Source organism: Panthera leo, chromosome B4 (assembly GCF_018350215.1).
Source record: "Panthera leo isolate Ple1 chromosome B4, P.leo_Ple1_pat1.1, whole genome shotgun sequence".
NCBI classification, from domain to species: domain Eukaryota; kingdom Metazoa; phylum Chordata; class Mammalia; order Carnivora; family Felidae; genus Panthera; species Panthera leo.
In genome coordinates, this window is record NC_056685.1 from 89698568 (window position 1) to 89724368 (window position 25801).

A 25801-nucleotide genomic window follows, 5' to 3' on the forward strand; every position below is an offset into this window, starting at 1 on the left:
GCAGAAGTCAGACGCCCAACCGACTGAGCCACCCAGGTGCCACAATTCTTGTCAGGTTTAACTAAGTTCAGATTAGCAGGACCCCTTTTAATTTTCTTCTCCTTTTTTTTTTTTTTTATGTTTATTTATTTTTAAGAGAGAGAGAGAGAGAGAGCATACGCAAGCAGGGAAGGTGCAGAGAGAGAGGGAGACACAGAATCCAAAGCAGGCTCCAGGCTCTGAGCTGTCAGCACAGAGCCCAGTGCGGGGCTCCAACTCATGAACTGTGAGATCATGACCTGAGCCAAAGTCGCACACTTAACCGAATGAGCCATCCAGGCACCCCTTAATTTTCTTCTCCTTAAAAATGTGTTTTCCATAAAAAAGGAAGTAAATTTGTCTGATGTTTAAGCTTTACCTGAATAACAGTTTCAGCAGATGCTACGATAGTTGAAATCCTCACTAATTATTTTTTTAAAAGCGGTTCCCAGGCCGTTTTACATACTGTGCTAGAAAAGCCTATGTAGTGTGTCTGCCCTCACACAGTGCTTATTTCTACTTCTCAGATGTAATCTCAATTTTATTTAAGGGACAAATCTGCTAGTTGTAGGTGTCACAGGAGCAGAAACCACATCAGACAAAACACACATAGGCAGGAAATGTGTATTAAATGAATAAAAACATTTCTAGTGATGCAGTGATTCAAAGTTTTGATATGTTTTTTTAAATGTTTATTTATTTGAGAGAGAGAGACAGAGCATGAGCAGGGGAGGGGCAGAGAGAGAGACACAGAATCCAAAGCAGGCTCCAGGCTCTGAGCTGTCAGCACAGAGTCTGATGCGGGGCTCAAATTCACAAGCCATGAGATCATCACCTCAGTTGAAGTCAGATGCTTAACTGACTGAGCCACCCAGATGCCCCGAAGTCTTGATAATTTTATAGAATGTGTTGCTATTTTTAACTTAGGAAAAACTCACTTTTAATGATGGTCTAAACTCTACGAACAGTCAATTCCTTATAAATCCTCATGCAGTTATATGCAAATCTGTCAACTGACTTTAGACACCTGGAGTTATATTTTCCTAAGGGAATTTTAGAAAAAGGCAGTGATATTTATGTGGAAACAGTTGTTCTTATGTCTACAGAATGAGCAAAGTGCTAATAAAATCAAACAGTGAACCCACACAGCTCATTTCAGACCCACAGTTAGGCTAATCAGAAAATGTGGAAATATTTTCAGGACCAAATGAAAACCAGTACAACAAACTGGAGCATGCATTTTTTTTTTTTTTTTTTTTTTTTTTTTTTGTGGTTAGAATTCCCTGGAAGTTAAGATACCACACTGGGGCACAGTGTAATCTTTCTCCTCCATGTCCGTGTCTCTCTCCTCTGGAGTGTAGAACCAAATGAAGAGCAGAGTCTGCGGTCTAATAACATTGCAGAGCTGAGTCCAGGAGCGATCAACTCTTGTCGAAGTGAGTACCATGCAGCTTTCAACAGTATGATGATGGAGCGCATGACCACAGATATCAACGCGCTGAAGCGGCAGTATTCTCGGATTAAGAAGAAGCAGCAACAGCAGGTTCATCAGGTGTATATCCGGGCAGGTAATGTGATTCTTTGTTTGAATCAATTTCCCCTCTGTGTCTTGTGAAGGAAGGAACCATACTCCTAGGATCGCCTCGGTATTGCAACCCTGTAGCTCAGTATCCGCAAACACTGCTGGCATGAGGAAATGACCTATTTAGTATCCCCTTTCTTATTTTATTAGGCTCGACCGAAGAAAAAGACCATGGGTCCCTTTTAGGTACCAAGAACCAGGCACTTGATGGTATTAAACACGTCTGTACTACGTGTGCTTGTGGAGAGGGGTTTACAAATGATGAAACTGTTGCAAACGCCATGCAGTCCTTGGACTTGAGACATTTTTGAGCTCTTCCTAAATTTTAGGCATTTGAAAATGGAATCTATTAATCTGTGCACTAGTAAATTAAGCTATCCACTGGTCATTTAGGTAGTAATATAACAGAAGTTGTCATCAGAGAAAAAGGAAGAAACCATTCCTGTGCCTCACCGATGGGTTAGCGGGGTCTTTCTTGGGGATCTGCCGAGAAGAGCAAAATTGGATTGAGGTTGGAAATGCTCTTTTCCAAGGACTGTCCAGCTGCTTTTTTTGTTTTCTTTTTAAATTCCACAAATGCCAGTGAACAGTCTGCTTTGTGATTTAATACATGCTGATTTGGGAAGTGGTTTGTCTTGTTCTAAGTGAAATCCTAATGAAAATGATGCCTGTTCTGTGTTAAGATGAAGTTGACTGGGGAGCACGTGACTGATCTTGCACGAAAACTGTACTTACCTTCCACTTACGGGGGAGGAGCGGGTTAACTTCCTGAATGTTTTTACTTTGACTTGAATCATTAAGAGGACATTCACAAAAGAAACAACTCTAGCACTTTAATTTTAAAAACATTGGCTCAAACATATCCTCATTTTTGTCCTTAAAGAAATGAGGCAGGTAAGGATGGATATGCTTCTGTCCTTTTAAAAGATGAGGAAATGGTGACTCAGGAAAGCTTAGCAGGGTTGTATAGCGATGGTCGGTGGTCAGGCCAGGGCTAGATCCCCGTGTTCTGATTCTTTACATAGTCCCTTTTTCTCTTGCGCCCTACACATCTGTGGGTGTGATGGTGAACAGTTGTCGGTGGTATTAAATCGGCCCAGTGTCTTGTGCTGTAGCTAGGGGCTCAGTAAACTGTGTTCCACAGGCCACATCCGGCTAGCTGCCTGTTTTTGTAACTAAAATTTTATTGGAATACAGGCATGCCCCCTTATTTACATATTGCCTATGACTGCTTTTGCACTACAAAAGTCTAAAATATTTACATATTGTCTATGGCTGCTTTTGTACTACAAAAGTCTAAAATATTTACAGTCAGGAAAAGTTCGCTGACCCTTATCGGGATCATGGTTTGTGTGGTTCCTTTTAGGGAGATTGTTGCTCAAAGACAAAGAGCATTGCTTTTGAAACTTCAGCGTGCATGTAAATCACTTGGGGATCTGTTAAAATGAAGAGTCTGTTTCAGCAGCTTTGGGGTGGGGCTGAGATGATGCATTTCCAACAAGCTCCTGGGTGGTGCCAGTGCTGCTGGGTGGGGATCACGCTTTGAGTAGCTTTTAGAAGAGATGGTATAAGAGGATTAGCAGTGCAGGTGGAGAGGGTGCGCTTGACTTCAGCTTCTGAGATGTGAAGTAAGGTGGTGAGCATGGCGGTTGAGGTCCCAGCTTCCCAGGTTAAGGAGGACGGGAAGTTGGGGCCTTTTGGACCCGGTGGCTTCGGTTTTTGGGGAGAAATCGGAGGAAAAGTTGTTTGCTTTTGGAGGAGTAAGTTGGGGAAGTCAGGTAGGAGCGTAGAGAAAGCAATGAAGATTTGGGTAGGTCATTGAACGGAATGGAAGAGGGAAAGAAAAGGGTTGTTCAGTGGCTTTGAGGACCCAACAAAATAGGAAGTTATGAATCTGAAGGGCTTTCAGTCCACATGTCTGTGTGATTTTTTTTTTCCCCTCCCTTTTTGGAAAAGATAAAAATCCAGGTTTGGGATTTTGCCAGGCAGAAAGAGATAGGGGTGTCAAGAATGTGGTCATTGGTGAGGCAGCATCCTGGTGATCAGCCATGCATCTAGCCGGGGGAGGAGTGCAAGTGACTCACACATAGACAAGGGGTTATGGGAAGTTTGAAAGACGAGAGAACCCAAGTCTCTGGTTCAGTACTATGTATAGTCATATCGAGAACCTGAGAGCCAGGAGAGCCAAAGAGAAGAATCAGAGACTTAAATATTTTTCAGGTAAGATAGATCTGGGTGATGAAGTTTCGGATGGCATTGGGGAGGCTGAGGAAGTATGAGGATGGGTCAGTCAGAGAAACAGTCATGCAACTGAGGGAGGTAGTAGGATATGGGATGGAGAGGAGACTGTAGTCAACATTTTCAGTAAAGACTGGAGTGTGACCCGAGGTACGTGAGAGCAATCGAGAAGCGTAGAGGTGAGCTCAGCCAGATGATAGGGATGTCAGGAGGAAGGTTGCTCACACAGAGACGGTAGGGCCTTCTCCCTACTGCTTCTGCCTGCTGTTGTCATCTCTGGGGCCATGTGTGTTTGAGCGTCATCTGAAATAGAGGCTTGGTCATAGCCACTGGAGGAGGACGACAGGAATACTATCACCAGTGCCCTCCAGGAGAGCATGGCTTTGGTGCTCTCCAGTTTCAATTGGCTTTCGAAGTCCATTGAGGACACAGGAGTGGGATCAGGAATCAAGTAGCAGTGATCTCCCTACATTTTCACCACCTTCTATCACCTCTGTCATTCTGCCTGCTCTCACCTTTATAATATGCAGTGTGTTCTTTTCCTACCCCTCAGAAGCTAACAGCTGATAATCCATATGGTCGTAGTGTTTGACTTATTTTTAAAACAGTCTTCTAAAGTTTTCTAGGTACAGGACCTCTGAGGTTATTTCTCAGAGACAAAAACTCTCAGTAAGAAACAGTAGGGTGTCTGCACTTTAGTAATGAGGGGCCAGAGTCTGCTTCTTTTTGTATCCTCAGCCTCTTGTCTCCTCCTTTTGGAAGAGGAGGGAACAGGTACTCCAGGCTCTAGGGTTGAATTCAGTTTCTGTTACCTTCAGTCACATGACTCTGCAAAACCTGGCAGATACGTGGGTTGGGATGTGGGGACAACCTCTGTGATTCCTGTTCTGTGATGGATGGTTTCTCTGTGGTCCATTTCACACAACCTTTCAACGTTTCTTTCAGATAAAGGGCCAGTGACCAGCATTCTCCCATCTCAGGTAAACAACTCTCCGGTCATAAACCACCTTCTTTTAGGAAAGAAGGTGAAGATGTCAAACAGACCTGCCAAGAATGCGGTCATCCACATCCCCGGCCACACAGGAGGCAGAACGTCTCCTGTCCCTTATGAAGACCTCAAGACGAAGCTCAATTCTCCGTGGCGAACTCACATCCGAGTCCACAAGAAGAACATGACGAGGACCAAGAGTCAGCTGGGCTGCGGGGACACCGTTGGGCTGATAGAAGAGCAGAATGAGGGCTGCAAGACTAAGAGCCCGGGGGCGGCGGAGTTCCCCTCCAGCCGCGCAGCGGCAGCTGGAGGAGAAGGTGGCAGCTCGGAAGGCTGTGTGGGGAGGACAATCGAAGGGCAGTCTCCGGAGCCAGCGTTTGGGGATGCCGACGCTGACGTGTCTGCGGTCCAGGTGAAGTTAGAAGCCTTGGAACTGAACCGGAGGGATGCTGCTGCCGACCCTGAGCCCAAGGCACACGCGCCCTGCCAACGGCACTTCCCGGAGCTGCCTGATACGCCCAGGGAAACCAAACCTCCCCAGGGCGGCCACCTGAAAGCACCCATCTTTAGCCCTTTCCCCAGCGTCAAACCACTGCGCAAGTCAGCCACTGCCAGGAACTTGGGATTATATGGTCCTACAGAAAGAACCCCAACCGTGCACTTTCCTCACATGAGCAGGGGCTTCAGCAAATCCAGCGGTGGAAACAGTGGCACGAAGAAACGATGATGGCCTTCAGAAGCTTCGACTGTAGATGCGCCTTCCCATGGTGGTAAAAGGGTTCCGGCTGAGGCTCCAAAAGAGTGTTAATTGTCCGGTGAAAATGAACAGATAGGTTCAGAGATGAGCACCAGTCTGTAAAGATGGGAAATGGAACTTTTCTAGTGGGAAGCCAGGACGGGGATGTTTTCCCACCCACCGCTAACCGATCCAGTGAATTCTTGTGGCAGCATAAATATTGTAGTTTTAAAGCGTGAAGTTTTCCCTATTTTTAATCGTGAGTTGTTTAGAAAAGACTGCGTATTTAGACTGTTAACCCCTCTTCCTTCTTCCTGTTCTGAAGGCTGTCAGGGTCCCTGCGACAACACTCCTCCAAACCTTCTGGTTCTCTGGGCGTTAGCGATACTCAAGCATGCACACACTAGCTCCTAGAACAGAAACTGTACAAAGGAAGTAAGTTTCTTAGTTACAAAAAACATCCTGATTTCCCTCTTCCTGCCCCACTGGGGGAATGTTTGTGTGTGTGCGTTTTTCTTCAGTAGTTTCTCTCAGCCAGTCTGAAGATTGTTTTTTCATTCTAGAGCTAAAGTGCAGGAGAAAAATGTAGATAGCCTTAGTTTCCCTTTCTGCCTGCAAAATGAAGAAAACCCTTTATCTGTTGAAATTTAGGTTAAGCCACCAATTTGAAGATCTTACCCAGAGAACACACACGGGACATGCATTAAGCAATCGCTCTGAACGGCTTGCTGATTCTGCTAAGCTTTCCCCAAGGTTCATTTTTTTCCCCTCTAAGAAGAATTATGGTCCTCAGTGTTGGGATGACTTGGTGGGCTCTCCATGGAGCGTGTCCCGTGTTGTCCGCCGTGCAGCTCACTTACCTACCAGCTCTTCATGGCAGACGTAGCAATGCTCGATCGTGGCTCGAGCCGTGTTCACGGCTGCTGCTCGGAAGCCAGAAACACAGCACCTGCAATTCTGTTACTTGAATTTTGTGCTTTTTTGATTGGAGCACTTTGTTGAGTACTTTTGTTACTTGAACACTGCCTTTCTTTGGAGAAGGCATTAGTGCTTTCTAGCTCTCTCTTACCCACTTCTCTCCTGGTCCCAGCGGGTCAGAGACAGCACCTGTTATCTCCACTATGCAGATGGGAACTCTGAGCCACACGGAGGTGAAGTAGCATTGCAGATACTCAAGGGGAATACTCCCAGTATTCCCTGTGACTTGGTCACATCTCCTCTGGCACGATAGGCGGATTTACTGCTCTTTGTACACAGATGCATTGGCTGTATAGGTTCTAAAAACCAAGACTGGGAAGCCACTCACTGTACTCCCTCTCGACTCAGAGGACCTTTCTCCAGATGGTACAGAGTCCCGTGATGGCGTTTCACAAAACCAGCTCTGTTTTTACCCAAAAAGGTAGTTCATTTTAAAAATGCTTCGTGCAGCTGTCATTTGAACAAAGGCTCACTCCTCAATCCCCTTGTCTTACTGTTATCCGAAGAATAGCCTCAGCATCTTTATCCTCCTCTCTGATAGACCTTGACCATGCCTGCAGGCACATTGTCGATGCACTCAGTGTTCATTTGGGCTAATTGGATTGCCAATTCTGAAACCAAAGCTATAATTTTAGAGAGGGCTTCTACTGTGAGAGGTATTAATTTTCATAATAAAATAGAAAATGTGGTAGTGTGGGCTTTTTTTTGAGTAGAAGACATAAGAATGACATACAGTGAGAAAAGCCATGTTATCCCTTTTGTGGTATTTTTACCCCCAAAGGCACAGAAGGTGGAAAATATGACTACTGAGTTATTGCGGTGTTGGTCTTGAATTCTGTGCCACCTGAAGTTGGCATGCAGCTTCTTAAAAAGCAGCCACGCCCACCACCTCTGTCTTGGGAAGGGAGGAGGTGGGATGTTGGGCTCACCTCGCGTCCCGCTGCGGGGATGAGACCCGCTGCATTTTTCAAAGTTAAGCAAATGACACGATTTTCTTCCATCTGCTAAAACTTTACAGATAATGATTCCACCTTATATTCTTTTCTCCTCCCCCACCCCAATGAGTCAGAACAGACTCATCCCTTTGAGGGATGTCTGACTGGAATGGAGGAGTAGTCTCTCTTCTCTTGAGTCAGCCCCACGCTCCCTGAGGATCTAGGTCCAGGGAGGTGGATGCTGGGGCGGAGCCGCTTACCACAGTCCTTGGGATGGCGCTGTTGTGTCTGCTAAGTGTCTTAGTGTTGGTGACCTAGGCCCCACCGGTTTCCCTCTGATGGTCTTTCTGGGAGAGGGACGGACGAGACGGGCGCATGCTTTGGAAGAAGTATTTTATCCCAAATGGAAGAATGAATAACTGAAAGGATCATAGTCCTTGGAGGTCAAAATGACCTTGTCAGGATTTTAAAAACCGAAGGATTTCTGTTGAAGCACTCTCTGTACCAATAACATGCATGCATTGTACCGTGTAATCGCAATGTGAATCGGTCAATTTTGGAGACTTGCCTACTTTAGGAAATAGAGAAATCTGCAGTAGCCTTCACCACACAGCATGTACAAAGACCAGTACGGACTCGTTCTCCCCCCTACGTATTGGACACTGTACTCAAGCACCAGAAGTACTTACCAAGTAGCGGTTTCTTGATTTCTAGATCTGTCTGTCCCCTGTCAGCACTTGTGCGGGGAGTCCCCTCCTTCCAGTGCTTCTGCACCTCAATACTCTTACAAAAGCCTCCAAATGGTTTAAACCTAGTTTGTAATGTTTGACCTATGGGCTGTCACTTTTTGAAACATTGTATTCCTTTTTCTCTTTTTTTTTGTCTCTGTTGTTCTGAAGAATTGTACTGATTACAAAGACATGTGCATAAAGATTCTTATTGTTGTAGCTGTTGTGCCATTTTCTGAGTGCATGCGTAGAATACCGTTGTGACACTGACATCCTCCTTCCCCTTCCGCTTCAACTTTTTCCCCTCCTTGGTCACGGAACTGGGGAAACAGCCCAGTAAGCTCCATCTCCCCCAATCTAATCACTGGGCTGCAGGGTGGCCCGTGACCTCTTGAGAACTTGGCAGAGGAGCGGGTTCCTAGGTATGAGTGAGTAGAGAGTTTACTTAAGAACGTGTGTGTGAATGTACGTGTGTGTATAAAATTAGCCATGAGGTTTGTCATTTTCCTTTGTTTCAATAAAATAGGACACTAGGAACGTAACTCAGCTTCCTGGTCTCATGAGTGGGACGTGAATGGACAGCTGTGGTCACAGGCACTGCATCAGCCTGCTCCCTTCATCAAGTCTCCCTTTACTCTTTCTGAGCCACTTTCTTTGCCTCCAACAATCATTTGAGGCAACGTTTAAAATACATTATTTTTTCGGGGTGCCTGGGTGGCTCGGTTGAGCATCTGACTTCGGCTCAGGTCATGATCTCACAGTTTGTGAGTTCAACCCCCTGTGTTGGGCTCTGTGCTGGCAGCGCGGAGCCTGGAGTCAGCTTCAGATTCTGTGTCTCCTTCTCTCTCTGCCTCTTCCCTGCTTGTGTTCTTTTTCAAATAAACGTTAAAAAATTTTTTAAAAACATTATTTTTCCTAATGAAAGAAGTAGCATATATTTTAAGAAAATTTGCAAAACCGAGCATAAGGAATCCTCAGTGTTCTGGTATGGGCTTCTCCGGAACGTTCTTGTATGTGTGTGTGCATGTATACACACACACAAAGGTATATTTAGCTGTCTTTCCAGTAGACGCTCGTATACAGCGTCATTTTCAGTGACTTTCCTTCACGTGTTCATGCCAGAATTCAGGACTGTTGTCAAACAGTTGGTTCCTGATTGTAGGTAGTATTTGAGAGCGTCTTAATACTTACATCTTTGTGTACAGACTTAACTACGTTCTCAGGGTACATTCATTGAGGTGGTGTTACTGGATTAGAAAGTATGAACATTTTGGGGGCACCCGGGTGGTGCAGTCGGCTAAGCCTCTGACACTTGATCTCAGCTTAGGTCATGGTCTCACGATTTGTGAGATCGAGTCCCATGTCAGGCTCTGCACTGACAGTGCTAACAAGCCTGCTTGGGATTCTCTCTCTCTCCCTCTCTCTCTCCCTGCCCCTTCCCCATGTTCTCTTTCTCTCAAAATAAATGAACTTTAAAAATAGGAACATTTGTGGGGCGCCTGGGTGGCTTGGTCGGTTAAGCGTCCGACTTCGGCTCAGGTCATGATCTCATAATTTGTGAGTTCAAGCCCCATGTTGGGCTCTGTGCTGACCGCTCAGAGCCTGGAGCCTGTTTTGGATTCTGTGTCTCCCTGTCTCTCTGCCCCTCCCCTGTTCATGCTCTGTCTCTCTCTGTCTCAAAAATAAATAAATGTTGGGGCGCCTGGGTGGCTCAGTCGGTTGGGCTTCCGACTTCGGCTCAGGTCACGATCTCACGGTCCGTGAGTTCGAGCCCCGCGTCGGGCTCTGGGCTGATGGCTCAGAGCCTGGAGCCTGCTTCCGATTCTGTGTCTCCCTCTCTCTCTGCCCCTCCCCAGTTCATGCTGTGTCTCTCTCTGTCTCAAAAATAAATAAAACGTTAAAAAAAAATTAAAAAAAAAAATAAATAAATGTTAAACAAAATTTTTTTAAATAAAAAAAAAAATAGGAAGATTTTTAAGTCATACGTATTGTCAAATTGCCACCATCAAAGGTTGAACTTCTCATTGCAAGCCATGAATAAGAATGCCTGTTTCTCTATGCCCTTGGATGAGGCAGCAGTTTTTTTTCTTTTTTTTTTTTTTCTCTTTTCTTTTTTTCTAGGACCTCCAGTATTGATAGAAGCAGTGATAATGGGCATGCATACCTCATTCCTGGCTTTTGAAGGAACCATTCAGTAAGATGTTTGCTGAGATTTCTGGTAGGTATCTTTTATCAGGTTAAGGAAATTACCTTTTATTCTTTGTTCACTAAGGTTTTAAAAAAAATCAGCAGGTACAGTTGACCCTCAAACAGCAGGAATTTGAACTGTGGAGGTCCACTTATATGTGGATTTGATAAATACAGTGCAGTACTATAAATACATTTTTCTTAGAATTTTCCTAACATTTTCTTTTGTCTGGCTTACTTTATGATAAGAATACAGTGTAATACATATAACATACAAAAAATGTGTTAATTGGAGGTTTATATTATTGGTAAAGCTTCTGGCTAACAGGCTGTTAGTAGTTAAGTTTTGGGGGAGTCAAAAGTTATACGTGGATTTTCAACTGTGCTTCTCACCCTCGTGTTGCTCAGTGGTTAATTGTATTGAACTTTGTCAAATGATCGCGCATTGCATACTTTGAGAAGAAACTAGTGTGTGAGATTTGAACTCAAACTTGAGGAAATGACCACTACCAGGTTTCTTCTAAGAGTATTAGATATTTTAGAGTTGGAAGTGATAGGAGTAAAAGTTTTATGTGCAAATTGTCATTGCAGTAAATTTACTAGTAGAAATTTGGAAAGAATATCTGAGAACAGAGGAAATGGTTGGGGTGAATTATGGTTCATCCATAAGATGGCTTGGTCCATGAGTGTTTCCCCCATTGGAATGGCTGTTATCTATTACATAAGGCAGTTCAGGTGAAAGTCAGCAAAGTGTGGAGTCGTGGGGCCCCTGGGATACAGCCATAGATGGGAGGCCCTTACCGGACGGTAGCTAAAGTAGAACCAGGCAGCTTTTCTTTCACAAAGACAGCCTGCGCTCGATCGCATGGGGACTGAATGGGGACTGGGAGATTGTTGGGGTTGGATCAGCTCCCGAGAGGTTCCCTGTTGGCCAGCTCCTGAACCTGAGTCTGCATCTCTCCTGGAGCTCAGCTCAGGTCGGACCTACTGATGACTTGAAAAGTCATGCTCTGTCTCATCTTCTTCACCTCGTCCAGCACACCCACTCCTTATCTGATTGCTCCACTCTGCACCCCAGAGGCCTCAAGAATCCTGGAGTTAAAAAAAAAACCAACAACAAGGAGTTGACTGTTCCTTAATTTTTGTATTCCTGCTACAATTCTAGTTTTCCTTTGGGCAATGCTGATCGTTGGGAAGGAGGTGGATCAGTTCCCTTCGGGAACCAACAGGGCCGGGCGGGAGCTAGCTGATACCTCAGCCCAGATGTCTCCCCACCCCTGAGGAGTCCACAAATCTGTATTCAACAAACAAACAAACAAACACCCTAGTAAATTTGACACTGAGCTAGATTTGGCAACCACTGTCATTCTATTTTAGCGGTATCTTAACTAGTCCCCCTCCCTGCTGCCGTAAGTACACACTGTTGCCAGTGTGATCCTTCCAAAATGAAAATCTTACCAGGCCATCCCTCCAGTCAAAATCCTATCGTACCCCATTTTCTGGGGGATAAAATCTGAAATCCTTAGTTTAGCATGATCTGGCCCATGGATATTGTTTGAGCTTTTTTCCCTACCTCTTTCCCGTTCGTCACCTTCTACGTCCTGTCATCCCCACACCAACATCTACCGTTCATTTCCATGTGCTAGGCATTGTCCTGGCTCCTTCATATATGTTATCTTGCTTATTCCTCCCAAGAACCCTGTGAAGCATATTATCCGTGTATTACACAGATGGTGGATATGAGGTGAGCGGTTATGGCCTTGTCCATGGCCACCTAGCTGATAAATAGCAGAGTCCTGATCCCTCTGACACAAGACTGAGCTCTTTTCTCTGCTGCACCGACAACTTTGCAAACAACTTTACATGCCCTGAGAGGTCCTTGCCCTCGCAGCATTCTTGTAACCGTGTATTCACAAACCTCTGCCTAGAGCACCCTGCTTGCTCCAGTCTGTCTGAGAAACACCCACTTGTCCTTTTAATCTTATCCAACACGTTAATGAGGTCAAATCCAATTTGTCACTTTCCAGTTCTTTGATTTTTGTGCAAATTACTTAATAGCTGGGAGCTTTGGTTTCCCCATCTGTACAGTGAGAATAGTAATTTCAACCTCATAAGGTTTCTTGTGGAGTCTGCTATTTTTGCTGCCTACAATTAACTCTCTCCCTTTGGCAGCAATGCTCTGACTTTGCTTGGGGGGTTGGCCCTCTTCCTTCTGTTGGAGTACTTCCGGGGAGGTTGATGCCCCTGGAGCACAGGGCCACAGCTAAGCCAGTCAGCATTCTCCCTCCTCCATCCCCGGTGTCTGGCCTATGGACATGCACACAGGCAAAGAAAGTCAGTTCCTGGGCTCTTGTTTTGAAATCTTGGGGAAGCTGACTTGCTCATTTCTACTGGGTTTGCACCTGGGTGGAAAATCCCATAAGTTGCTGCTGGGAGTGGTCTTGTAACCACGAGGGCAGAACCTGCTGGAGAAGAGAGTCAACAGGGAGCAAGTGGAGCTGAGAAACCACACCCTTTTCATATCAAGTGATCCTTGGATCAGGTCATGCCTGCAACTAAATACGTCTCTCTACGACACTTTGTTAGGTAAGCAGACGTTGGAATGCTAGCCCAGTTTGCGCAGGTTTTCTGTTGTTCCTATTAAACGTCTCTTACTTGGAACAGGGATGTTATAAAGATTACAGATATAAAGGCAAAGCAGTGGATGTATCACCAGTGAAAAATAGTTAATATTTTTTACTTTATAGTAATTCAAGCCTCTCCTGAGCTGCTTTCTCTTATTTTTGGCTTTGTCCTCCCTATCATAATAATAGATAATGGGAAGCAGTGATGGAGTCAGGGAGCGTGGTTCTTGTTTTATGAAGAGGGCTCTTTCCTCAAGCTCTTGAGTCTTTTTTGGTCTTGTATCTCCTTGTCACAGAAGGAGAGGTGATTTTGAGTATGAAACCATCTTTGGTTAATTTTGCCTACTATTCCAGCACCATCTGCATTCATGACTGAGCCCTGTGGAAAGCAGAGTGACTTGAAAACAAAACACAGAAGAGATATTTTAACCAAATTCCACAACGTTTGGGAGCCCAATGGCATACTTGTGGAACTCCTCTCGCAGAGTGCAATAGAAACAGAAGGCACATTGCCTCTGCCTTCCTTAGGTAGCCATGCCACCTGCTTACGGAGAAGGCTCCAGCATGTCTCAGGTGGTATCTGCTGGGAAGCTGCGGGCTGGATCTGGTCATGGGCCTCATGGGGACCTGTAGTGTTCAGCAGAGCCACGGAAGCACACGCTGGGACCACACCTATTTGCGAACACATAAGAGGCATCCCCTGAGGATTTCAACATAGCCCAGTGTTAAGGGGATAAGAAGACTTCACAGATGCTGTTTCAAAACATATCTGTGACAGGGCACCTGGGTGGCTCAGTCAGTTGAGTGCCCGCCTCTTGATTTCAGCTCAGGTCATGATCCCAGGGTCATGAGATCGAGCCCCATGTCGCCTCCGCATTTAGTATGGAGTCTGCTTAAGGTTCTCATTCCCTCCCTCCCTCTCTCCGTCCTTCCCTCTCCCTCTCTCTCTCTCTCTCTCTCTCTCTCTCTCCCTCTCCCTGCCCTCCATCCCCCTCTTTCTCTGCCCCTCTCCCCTACTTGTGTGAGCTCTCTCTTAAATAAAAAGAAACAAACACAAAAAAAACCCATAATATATCGTGAGAATAGTGATTTGAGTCATTGCTGTTACAGAGACCTCTTTTGGACCAGAAAGGTGCTGAGGTCTGGGGAAAATTGGGTTACATATGACTTTTACATAATAAATTCCACAAATGTATATATAGCCGAACTTAACAAATAGTGAAAAGCTTAAAGATTTTCATTGCATGTGGAGCTGTGGGCCAGAATTTCTAGTGTGTTTTTCTTTTTCTTTTTTTTTTTAATTTTTTTTTTAACGTTTTATTTATTTTTGAGACAGGGAGAGACAGAGCATGAACAGGGGAGGGTCAGAGAGAGGGAGACACAGAATCTGAAACAGGCTCCAGGCTCTGAGCAGTCAGCACAGAGCCTGACACGGGGCTCAAACTCACAGACCGCGAGATCATGACCCGAGCCGAAGTTGGCCACTTAACCGACTGAGCCACCCAGGAGCCCCTCTAGTGTGTTTTTCAAGTGTGAAACACATGACAGAGTCATGGAATCCTTAATAAAAGTGTATTCGAATAATGAAATCATTAAATGTTAGATCGAGGGATCCTGTCGCTCAGTAGTTTTCAATGGTTTTTAAAGGCAGTGTGTTTGCACATGGTAAAAATTCAAACTGTAAAAAAAGCTCTTGGAGAAAACTAGGTCTCTCTCTACACCTTGATCCTTAGCCATCCAGTTTCCTTACCTACAGGAAACCACTATCAGCACTTCCTTACAGATCCTCCCAGAAGAATTTTGTGCATATTCAAGCATGTTCACACACACATGTATTTTTGTAAGTAGTAGCAAGATAATAAACTTCTGAATCTTTCTTTTTTTTTCACTTAATGTATCAGGGAGATCGTTTCATAACAGTGCAGGCAGGGTGACCGCATTCTTTTTACTGGGGCATTGGTTCCCATTTGAGGTCTGTGCACAATGAATTGATCCTCTTGTCCATTGTCAGGGAATGTTTTGGCTTCTGATTCCATACCTATGGAATATGCATGCCCTTGTGTATATGTTGTTATATTGCAAATAAGCAGGTTTAGCTACAGGATAAACTCTTAGCTATGGGATTACTCGTCAACAATGTTCATTTTATATTTTGACACATGTGGCTAAATTAGTCTCTGCAGATGTTCTATAAATTCCTCCTCATGTTGCTCAATATCTTATCAAACTTTTTTGTTTTAATGTTTATTTTTGAGAGAGAGCGAGAGCACGAGCAGAGGAGGGGCAGAGAGAGAGGGAGACAGAATTCAGAGCAGGCTCCATGTGCAAAGCAGGACATGGGGCTCAAACCCACAAACTGTGAAGTCACGACCTGAGCCGAAGTTGGATGCTCAACCAACTGAGCCACCCAGGTGCCACCAAACTTTTTTGATCTTTTCTGACTGGACAGATATTAAGCTACATTTAAAAAATGGGCATGAAGTTAGCATATATCTAAACATTACTTATAGGTCCCTTGTTCATAGCCTATGCTCACTTTTGGTCCTTTTCTCTTATTGATGCACGTTCTCTATGCATTAAGAAAAACGTCTTTGTAATATTGCAATATTCTCATTTTCCTGGTTATCTTCTGACCTGATGCTGATTTGTGAACATGTATGTAGACTTAAAAGCGTTTTTATTCAAATTCATCAGTCTTTTCTAGCTTCAGGGTCTTGTGTGATATTTATTTTTTACAAAATTTTTTTAAATGTTTATTTTTGAGAGAAAGAGAACCCGTGAGTGAGTGGGGGAGGGGCAGAGAGAGAGGGAGACCCAGAATCCAAAGCAGGCTCCAGGCTGAGTTGTCATGAACTGTGAGATCATTACCTGAGCTGAAGTTGGACACCCAACCAACTAAGCCACCTAGGTGCCCCAATTCTTGTCAGTTTTAAGTAAATTCAGATTAGCGGCCCCTTTTTAATTTTATCCCCCCCCCTTTTTTTTAAATGTTTACGTTTTGAGGGAGAGAGGGAGGGTGGGAGGGAGTGCAAGTAGGGGAGAGACAGAGCAAGAAGGAGACACAGAATCTGAAGAGGGCTCCAGGTTCCAAGCTGTCAGCACAGAGCCCAGCACAGGGCTCGAACTCACAAACCGTGAGATTATGACCTGAGCCAAAGTCAGACTCGGATGTTTAACCGACTGACCCACCCAGGTGCCCCAGGTCTTGTGTGATATTTAGAAAGGCCTTCCCCAAATCTTTGGAATTGTTCGAAAATTATTTCTTTTTTTTCCCTTCTCTTTTCTTGGGTTTCATTTTCCATGGCTTAAATCTTTGATCCATCTGGAATTTACTTTTGTGTAATATGTGCATGATGGTTCCATCGTAACATTTTTCCAAATGGTTGCCTAGTGGTCCAAACACCATTTATTAAATAGCCCATCTTCTCATCATTGATGTGAAATGCCACCACCATGTGTATCCCATACTCAATACCTGTGTGTGTTTTAGGGTTTATTTCTGGACTGTCAGATCCACAGTTTGTGTTCAAACCAAATGTCCGGAGAATATCACAGCTGCTCTGGTTGAGGCTGAGGTGGAAGGGCCAAAGCCCTCTCCACTCTGTTCCCTTCTTGTTGCCTGAGGTCACCCCCAAGCTGCTCTGTACAGGTTTTGGGATCCTGGGGAGCATAGTTTCGCAAACTGCAGTTTGATCTGGCCCATTCTCTTTCACTGATGACAACTGTAGTTTGGAGTAATTAAGTGACATCAAAGGATGTTCTGGTAGGGTGTGTGTGTGTGTGTGTGTGTGTGTTTCCTTTCCTTCCTTTGTGTGTGGAGTGTATCATCGCTGTAGGAGCTACAAGGTGTGTGTGTGATGGGGGTGGGGGTGGGGAGGGTCACAGGAAGGTGGCCAGAAAGCAGAGTCAGGGACCACTACCATGGCACAGGTCCTCCTGTAGGTGTTTGGGGAGAGATGTTCCAGGCAGAGGGAAGAGCAAGCACAAAGTTACTGGGATACATACATATATAGTATAGAGATGTGGACATAAGGGTAGAGTAGGACAGGTGCAGTATCGCTGATGTAGAGAGAAGGAGGTCAATCTAGAGATTAGACTATACTTCACCTAGGAGTAGGAAAACTTTCACTTAGCATCCTGTTTATATTAATAAGAATAGGTTCCTATGTTATAATATTTCATAAGCCACGCACTACACATTATATTGTTTATATTTTCATGGCACTCCTGGATTAAGTGGAATCATTGCAAGTTGTCTCCAAGAAACAAGCATTTCTTCCTCAAATCCCGCTCTGCACTACAGTGGTTTCGATTTGGGTTTTGGTGCCAGCAGCTCAGCGTTTTGACTGATAACAGTAACTTTTCAAGTTTCTAGAACTAGTGCGGTGAGGGAGAGAGAACCTGAGTTGTAGAGCCTTGTGGAGAGAAAAGTATAAACTCTGCACCCAAAGCAGTCAGCTCCAGAGAGCCCCGGTCCTGCCCTCCTTTTGAAAACTGTCTTAGAGATCATGTCTGGAGCCTCCTTCAAGAGGAACCGTCTCCACTGGGTACCAAGAATGAACCACTGCTTGAGTTTGCCTCGTATGTGGTTTTGAGTGTCACGCAGGGACATAGTGACCATGATGTCACCTCATAGATTATACTTAAGTAGCCTGAAAGGTCCATAAAGAATAAATAAAACACTATTAAGAGGGTCTCAGCAACAATATGTATCTGAAAGCTTGCCAACCTATAATGATGTAAAAATAATAAGTAATGATTAGGTCACACACAGCCTTTGGATTTCCAGATTTTAAAAAGGTGATTTCTGGAAAAGGAATGACATCAAACGAACATTTTAGTTTCCTTGAATTAGCTCTCTTCCAAAACAGATTAAAAAAAAAAACGACTAAAACAAATAAGAAAAACAGAAAACAGAAAACAATTCAGCCCATCAGCCAGAAAAATGGATGGATTTCAGGAAGGGTATTATTAGTCATGACCAAGCTTCATCGTGCAGTAGAGAGGCAGGACTGTGGACTTCCATGTGGTCCGAGTCTGAGTTTCTGAACCACAGGGTATAGGCTAGGCTCAGGGTGAAGGGTTTTCCTGCCTCTTTCACCAGCTGCTGTGTGTATGTCCAGTTCCTTCGGCCCTTCTAGTCTGTGCGAATCCTCCCAGTTTTGACGGTGAGCTGACCTGGGGCCTGCCACTCTGCTGTGCTGATACACCAGGAAACCCGGACAGGTGCTTCGGGCCACAGCTACAAACTGCAAACACACCCCCGTGTGTCCCTGAGGTCTTCTCGTGGAGCCCATGAGGCCAAAACTCTTTTCTTTTTTTCTTTTTTTTTAAATTATTAAAAAAAAATTTTTAATCCAAGTTACTTAACATATAGTGTAATAATGATCTCAGGTATAGAATTTAGCGATTCATCGCCCATTTAGCCCACCCCACCCCCCACCCAGTACCCTGCCAGCAACCCTCAGTTTGTTCTCTGTATTTGAGAGTCTCTTATGGTTTGCCTCCCTCTCTGTCTTTATCTTATTTCTGCTTCCTTTCCCCTATGTTTATGTTTTGTTTCTTAAATTCCACATATGAGTGAAATCATAGGATATTTGTCTTGCTCTGACTTACTTCCCTTAGCGTAATATACTCTAGTTCCACCTACTTTGTTGCAAATGGCAAGATTTCATTCTTTTTGATTGCCAAGTAAAACTATTTTCTTAATAACACTAAGACGTCATTTGCCTTTTCCACTCTCCTTTTCTCATGAGTGCACAAGGAGTTTTTCAGGGGCTGCATGATGTGTAACATTAGAATAAATTGAATGCAGGAGCAGATAGGAGAACCCAGCTATTTTCTTAATAGCCTGACATGAACGAGATTTGGAAAAGTATAAAGCAATGACACTCTCTTACCAAATACTCTTATTATGGAGAATGTAGTTATTTTTCCTAAAATGTTATTTATGTTAGGGGATTCATTATTGTCCTCTTAAAAAGAATTCAAATATTTTGGTTTGATTTCTAAAACAGTGAATGTCAAAAGGTGTAACCTATAAACGTAAGCTCTTAGGGTCCTTTTAATTTTAGAGAATTTATGTAAAGACCAAAAAGTTTGAGAACTGCAGGTCTATGGGATAGCAGAAGAAGATAAACACAAAATACCAGTAATTATTGATTGAATGCTTCCCGCTTGTGAGGCCATGCACTAAGGGCCTTACATGGATTACCTCACTTAATTCTCGTAATCACCCGAAGAGTAGGGTCTAGTTTCTTATGTTCCAGATAAGGATCCTGGGTTTAGAAAGAGGGTAAGCAACTTTCCCAAGATTATGGAGGGTAGAACTAAAGCCAGGGAGGATGGCTCCAGCTCTCACACCCTAAACCACCCGAAGCAGCCACCTCCTCCCAGTGAAAAATTTGATATAATGAAAGAAGCAGACCCAGGAGGCAGCTGGAGAGGGGAGCTGTGGATGCCTACAAGATCCTGTCACTGAGTCGGGGTTGGACTGGCTGCTGGCCTCCCGGGCTGTGGTGGACCCAACATGGGGAACTAGATCCCCAAATGCTGAAGCCCACACTGGTGTCATTCCCCTTTTAAGTTAGACTTGGAGCCGAAGGGCCATGATTATTAAAAAGCAGTGAGAGACAACAACGAGAAAAGGAAACCCTATAAAAACCAGTGGAGGAAATCTTATTTCGCAAGTGTCTTAAGGTTCTCGCTTATTTCGATGAACAAAAGCTGACTGTTGTAGGTGATGTACGATGAACAAATGATGTATAGGTGATGTAGGTGATGTATAATGTTTGATTTATGCAACATATGCTAGCACCAATTCAGTGGGTCTGCATTCAGGAAAGAAATTTTGGCTGTATGTCAATTGTTCACTGAATGCCTAGTTAGATATGTTAAGTGTTTAGTAAGCTCTGCATGCATCATTTTAAGGGTTCCCTGTTTTACTGACTTTTTCTGTTTCCCAGCCAACTTCTCATTGGGTCTGAGTAGATCAGAGGAACAAGGGGAGGTTGGGGAGAAGGATTAGGTCTTTATCCGTTTTTCTGTCATGAATGGAGCAAGCATGTGGTTAATGCATATCACCACTAGATGCCACTGTTGCTTCATGCAAACATCACCAGACAGCCAGGTTCTAGCAGTAAGGTGGCAGTTTTTACTCCAGTGTTTTCAGGGTATTTGTGTGAGGAAGGGAACAAGAAGGCTTCCTACTGTTGCACACACCTCCCCCAGTATTCTCATCTCATCAAGTTTTAAAAGTATGTAGAATTGGTTGTTGGATAAGGAGCACTTAGGTACAAAGTTCTCAGCCAACGATCTTTTTTTCTTTTCTAATTTTTTTTTTTTTTTTACATTTATTTATTTTTTGAGAGACATAGAAAGACAGAACACAAGTTGGGGAGGGGCAGAGAAAGGAGACACAGAATCCGAAGCAGGCTCCAGGCTGTCAGCACAGAGCCTGACGCGGGGCTCGAACTCACAAACCATGAGATCATGAGCTGAGCCAAAGTCGGACCCTTAACCGACTGAGCCATCCAGGCGCCCCTAACGATCTTTTTTTTTTTCTTGAAGAATGACTTAAAAAACAGCTTCCTTTCCAAACAAGTAGAGTGGGAAGCATGGTAAGGGAAAGCTAGTGCTTTGGCTGGTTTAGGGCATAAGGCGCCCCACAGAGTGGCTGTCCGTGGCTGTGCAAATGGTAACATTGCAACCTGGAGCCCAATGGCATTCCCCTTTGAAGAATAGAATGCATGATAGGGGCTCCCTGGGGAGGTGAGTAGAACTAGCTGGACGGTGTTCTAAGCTAGCTATGGACATACCCTCTGTCGGCCATGGCATCCATCCAGGTTGCTCAGACTGAAAGAGCTTTTGGAGGCCATCCATTTCAGTTTCCCACTTAGTAGTATAAGCGATTCTTTGGTAACAACTCTGGTAGGTGAGCATTCATCTGATGAAATGTTAAGATTCCTACTTCATTGGGCATCTCATTTCATTGCAGGGCAGCTCTGTTAGGATGTGTATTCGGGGTTAAGCTATAATCCACCTCCTTTCATCTTCCCTTAATCATTTCTTTTATGATTCCCAGAGTCTTCCATATCAGCTCAGGGTAATTCAATACTTATTTATTGAACAGCTGTAGGTCCAAGGCTCTGTGCTAAGCAACCTGGACACATCCTCTGGGGAAAATTTGGATTGCTAATGTCCTTCTTATGATATTTTTCCTGGAACAAAAAACATTACAGGTGAAGTCTAATTCATGCCAAGTGTAGGCACAATTACTGCACTTTATCTGGAAGCTTGCATCTAATAAGATTGTATTAACTTTTTATATATTATAACAATGCTGGTCCATTTGACCAAACTTTAGTTTGAGTTGAATTTCAATTCCCAGGGCTCTTTCTCAGGATCTGTGTCAAGCCAGTTTTTTGTTTTTTTTTTTCCATTCTGACCTTTTTAAACAAAAAATTTCACTATAAACCCAAGTCTTTATCTTTATTCATCCATTCATTCAATTGGTGGGTTTTGAGCACCGCACAGCCCTACATATCACTTAGATAAGGGATACAACAATTATTCTATCTTTTCTTTCATCTAGTGAAACAGACCCTCCCAGGACTGTATCAGTCACAGATTTGAAACGTATGCCTGTTCTGACTTCATCCTAATTGCTAAAACATGACTGCATGTGCTTATTTGTTCTACAGGAACTTTAAAAGGATCTGACAAATTTTTACAGAATCTGATTGCACAAGGAAAATGAATGAAACTTTGCTTGGGTTTGGGACTCTATTTATCATCGTGTTAAAAAAATGGTGTTTAAAAAATTTTTGAAATGGTTACTTAATTCCACATTTTTAGTAAAATTTGTATGTAGATATGTGATTATGTTCAAGGAGTTCATAGAACAATAGTGTATCTGAGGGAAGTCATATGGAAGCATATGCCCCCTTCCACGTGTGAAGCATTGCTTATACTTACTTAGTTTCTGCAGCTCAATTATTATTTGTAGGAAATGTGATCTTGAAGGCATTTTTTTTTTTTTTTTTTTTTTTTAGTACAACTGCTCTGAGCTTCTGATTTAGAAGGATGATCAGGAGCAAAGATTAGGGAGCATCGGTGCTCGGCTTACTGGGGGAGTAAATGTTGCTATGAAGCCATCTAGAAATACATCAGGCATCTTTTTTCTTACAAAGACATTGATCCAGAATTGGTCTGGTTTTGTTTGTGCCTTGCTTGCTATGGTAACCCATGAACATCATATTTACCAAATCTATACTCCTCTGTATCCCTGGAAGAAATAACCAAGGGAAGTGGTTCCAAATGCTAAGTAAGTGTTGGGCTAAACCCTTGAAATTAACTAATTAATATATTGTCTGAATAATATCAGATCAATTATTAAATATTAGCCATTTTGTGTTTAGAGGGTTTTGTTATGGTGAAGTTTAGAGTTAAGAAAAACTCTTTTTCCCAGTTTTGATTCTTAGGTACTTATTTTGGTAAATGACAAGATTAATAATGTCACAGATTAGATAATGTCACAATTACTACATTTCAGATATTAGTCATATGTGTTGATCTGGTATTTCTACCTCCATATGCTCATACAACACCTAAACTTTTGGTTTATTTAATTAAACTGTGATAGCATCATAAACAGATGGAAATTAAATGGAGACAGGATCCTGAACTGCAAGAACTATATCTGATAAATTAATGAGTAATTAAGCACAGCAATGAAAGAAATATTTACATTGCATTCTGCATTTTGCTACATAAGTAGATTGTACATTTCCTAGAGAAGTCACTATGATGGATCTAGGTTTAGAGATTTTAGTTTGTCACTAAACGATCCCTGATGGATTGTTTTCAGACTTAGCTTGTAGGATGCGACACTTTGTCTTTGTTTTCCCCCTAACTCTCTTTTTTAATCTCCTTTGCTGGTTCCTCCTTTTCTTTGAACTCATTTAATATTGGGGTATCCCAATGCTCAGCCCTTGGTCCTCTTTATCTTTACTCCCTTGGTGACCTGCTTCAGGGTTGTGTCTTTTGGACATAAAGGATCTGACAAAATATGCATCCTTTCTTGATAAAAACCCTCAAGGGATAGAAGAATCATACCTCAAGATTTTATTTATTTTTTTTTTTAATTTTTTTTTCAACGTTTATTTATTTTTGGGACAGAGAGAGACAGAGCATGAACGGGGGAGGGACAGAGAGAGAGGGAGACACAGAATCGGAAACAGGCTCCAGGCTCTGAGCCATCAGCCCAGAGCCTGACGCGGGGCTCGAACTCACGGACCGTGAGATCGTGACCTGGCTGAAGTCGGACGCTTAACCGACTGCGCCACCCAGGCGCCCCAAGATTTTAAAAGCCATATATGAAAGACCCACCGCTACTATCGTCCTCAATGGGGAAAAACTGAGAGCTTTCTCCCCGCCCCAACATCAGGAACACGACAGGGATGTCCACTCTCGCCACTGTTACTCAAATAGTATTGGAAGTCTTAGCCTCAGCAATCAGACAACACAGAGGAATAAAAGGCATTCAAATCAGCCAGGAGGAAGTGAAACTTTCACTCTTTCAAGATGACTCCCAGATATTCTATATGGAAAGCCCAAAAGATTCCACCAAAAAACTGCTAGGACTGATCCATGAATTCGGCAAAGTCGCAGGATATAAAATCAATGTACATCATTTGCATTCCTATACACCAATAATGAAGCAATAGAAAGAGAAATCAAGGAATCAATCCCGTTTACAATTGCACTAAAACCCATAAAATACCTAGGAATAAACCTAATCAAAGAGGTGAAAAATCTATACAATGAAAACTATAGAAAGCTTATGAAAGAAATTGAAGAAGATACAAAAAAATGGAAAACTATTCCATGCTCCTGGATTGGAAGAACAAATATTGTTAAAATGTCGATACTACCCAAAGCAATCTACATATTCAATGCAATCCCTATCAAAATAACACCAGCATTCTTCACAGAGCTAGAACAAACAATCCTAAAATTTTATGGACCCAGAAAAGACCCCAAATAGCCAAACCAATCTTGAAAAAGAAAACCAAAGCTGGAGGCATCACAATCCCAGACTTCAAGTTCTATTACAAAGCTGTAATCATCAAGACAGTATGGTACTGGCACAAAAAATAGACCCTTAGATCAATGCAACAGAACAGAGAACCCAGAAATGGACCCACAAACATATGGCCAACTAACCTTTGACAAAAGCAGGAAAGAATATCCAATGGAATAAAGACAGTCTCTTCAGCACATGGTGCTGGGAAAACTGGACAGCAACATGCAGAAGAATGAACTTGGACCACTTTCTTACACCATACACAAAAATAAACTCAAAATGGATGAAAGAAACCATAACCAGCGAAGAAATTGAATCATTTATCAAAAATCTCCCAACAAATAAGAGTCCAGAACCAGATGGCTTCCCAGGGGAGTTCTACCAGATGTTTAAAGCAGAGATAATACCTATCCTTCTCAAGCTATTCCAAAAAATAGAAAGGGAAGGAAAACTTCCAGACTCATTCTATGAAGCCAGTATTACTTTGATTCCCAAACCAGACAGAGACCCAGTAAAAAAAGAGAACTACAGGCCAATATCCCTGATGAATATGGATGCAAAAATTCTCAATAAGATACTAGCAAATCGAATTCAACAGCATATAAAAAGAATTATTCACCATGATCAAGTGGGATTCATTCCTGGGATGCAGGGCTGGTTCAACATTCGCAAATCAATCAACGTGATACATCACATTAATAAAAGAAAAGATAAGAACCATGTGATCCTGTCAATCGATGCAGAAAAAGCATTTGACAAAATTCAGCATCCTTTCTTAATAAAAACCCTCGAGAAAGTCGGGATAGAAGGAACATACTTAAAGATCATAAAAGCCATTTATGAAAAGCCCACAGCTAACATCATCCTCAATGGGGAAAAACTGAGAGCTTTTTCCCTGAGATGAGGAACATGACAGGGATGTCCACTCTCACCGCTGTTGTTTAACATAGTGTTGGAAGTGCTAGCATCAGCAATCAGATAACAAAAGGAAATCAAAGGCATCAAAATTGACAAAGATGAAGTCAAGCTTTCACTTTTTGCAGATGACATGATATTATGCATGGAAAATCCGATAGACTCCACCAAAAATCTGCTAGAACTGATACATCAATTCAGCAAAGTTGTAGGATACAAAATCAATGTACAGAAATCAGTTGCATTCTTATACACTAATAATGAAGCAACAGAAAGACAAAGAAACTGATCCCATTCACAACTGTACCAAGAAGCATAAAATACCGAGGAATAAATCTAACCAAAGATGTAAAAGATCTGTATGCTGAAAACTATAGAAAGCTTATGAAGGAAATTGAAGAAGATATAAAAAAATGGAAAAACATTCTGTGCTCATGGGTTGCAAGAATAAATATTGTCAAAATGTCAATACTACCCAAAGCTATCTACACATTCAATGCAATCCCAATCAAAATTGCACCAGCATTCTTCTCAAAGCTAGAACAAGCAATCCTAAAATTCATATGGAACCACAAAAGGCCCCGAATAGCCAAAGTAATTTTGAAGAAGAAGACCAAAGCAGGAGGCATCACAATCCCAGACTTTAGCGTCTACTACAAAGTTGTAATCATCAAGATAGCATGGTATTGGCACAAAAACAGACACATAGACCAATAGAATAGAATAGAAACCCCAGAACTAGACCCACAAAAGTATGGCCAACTAATCTTTGACGAAGCAGGA

At 43.0% G+C, this 25801-nt stretch overlaps 1 protein-coding gene across 2 annotated transcripts in view; it reads left to right on the top strand.

The window, feature by feature from the left end:
- TBC1D30 (TBC1 domain family member 30) overlaps window positions 1-8676 on the top strand; it is an 84370-nt gene extending 75694 nt beyond the window's left edge. The window contains exons 12-14 of one of the 2 annotated variants that reach the window (XM_042947074.1): window positions 1380-1586; window positions 1751-1810; window positions 4784-8676. In XM_042947074.1, the coding sequence (XP_042803008.1) occupies window positions 1380-1586; window positions 1751-1810; window positions 4784-5556 (1040 nt within the window). In that variant the 3' untranslated portion in view covers window positions 5557-8676. The remainder of the gene's footprint in view (window positions 1-1379; window positions 1587-1750; window positions 1811-4783) is intronic. The other variant, XM_042947075.1, reaches the window with a different exon arrangement.
- The last annotated feature ends 17125 nt before the right edge of the window (window positions 8677-25801 follow it).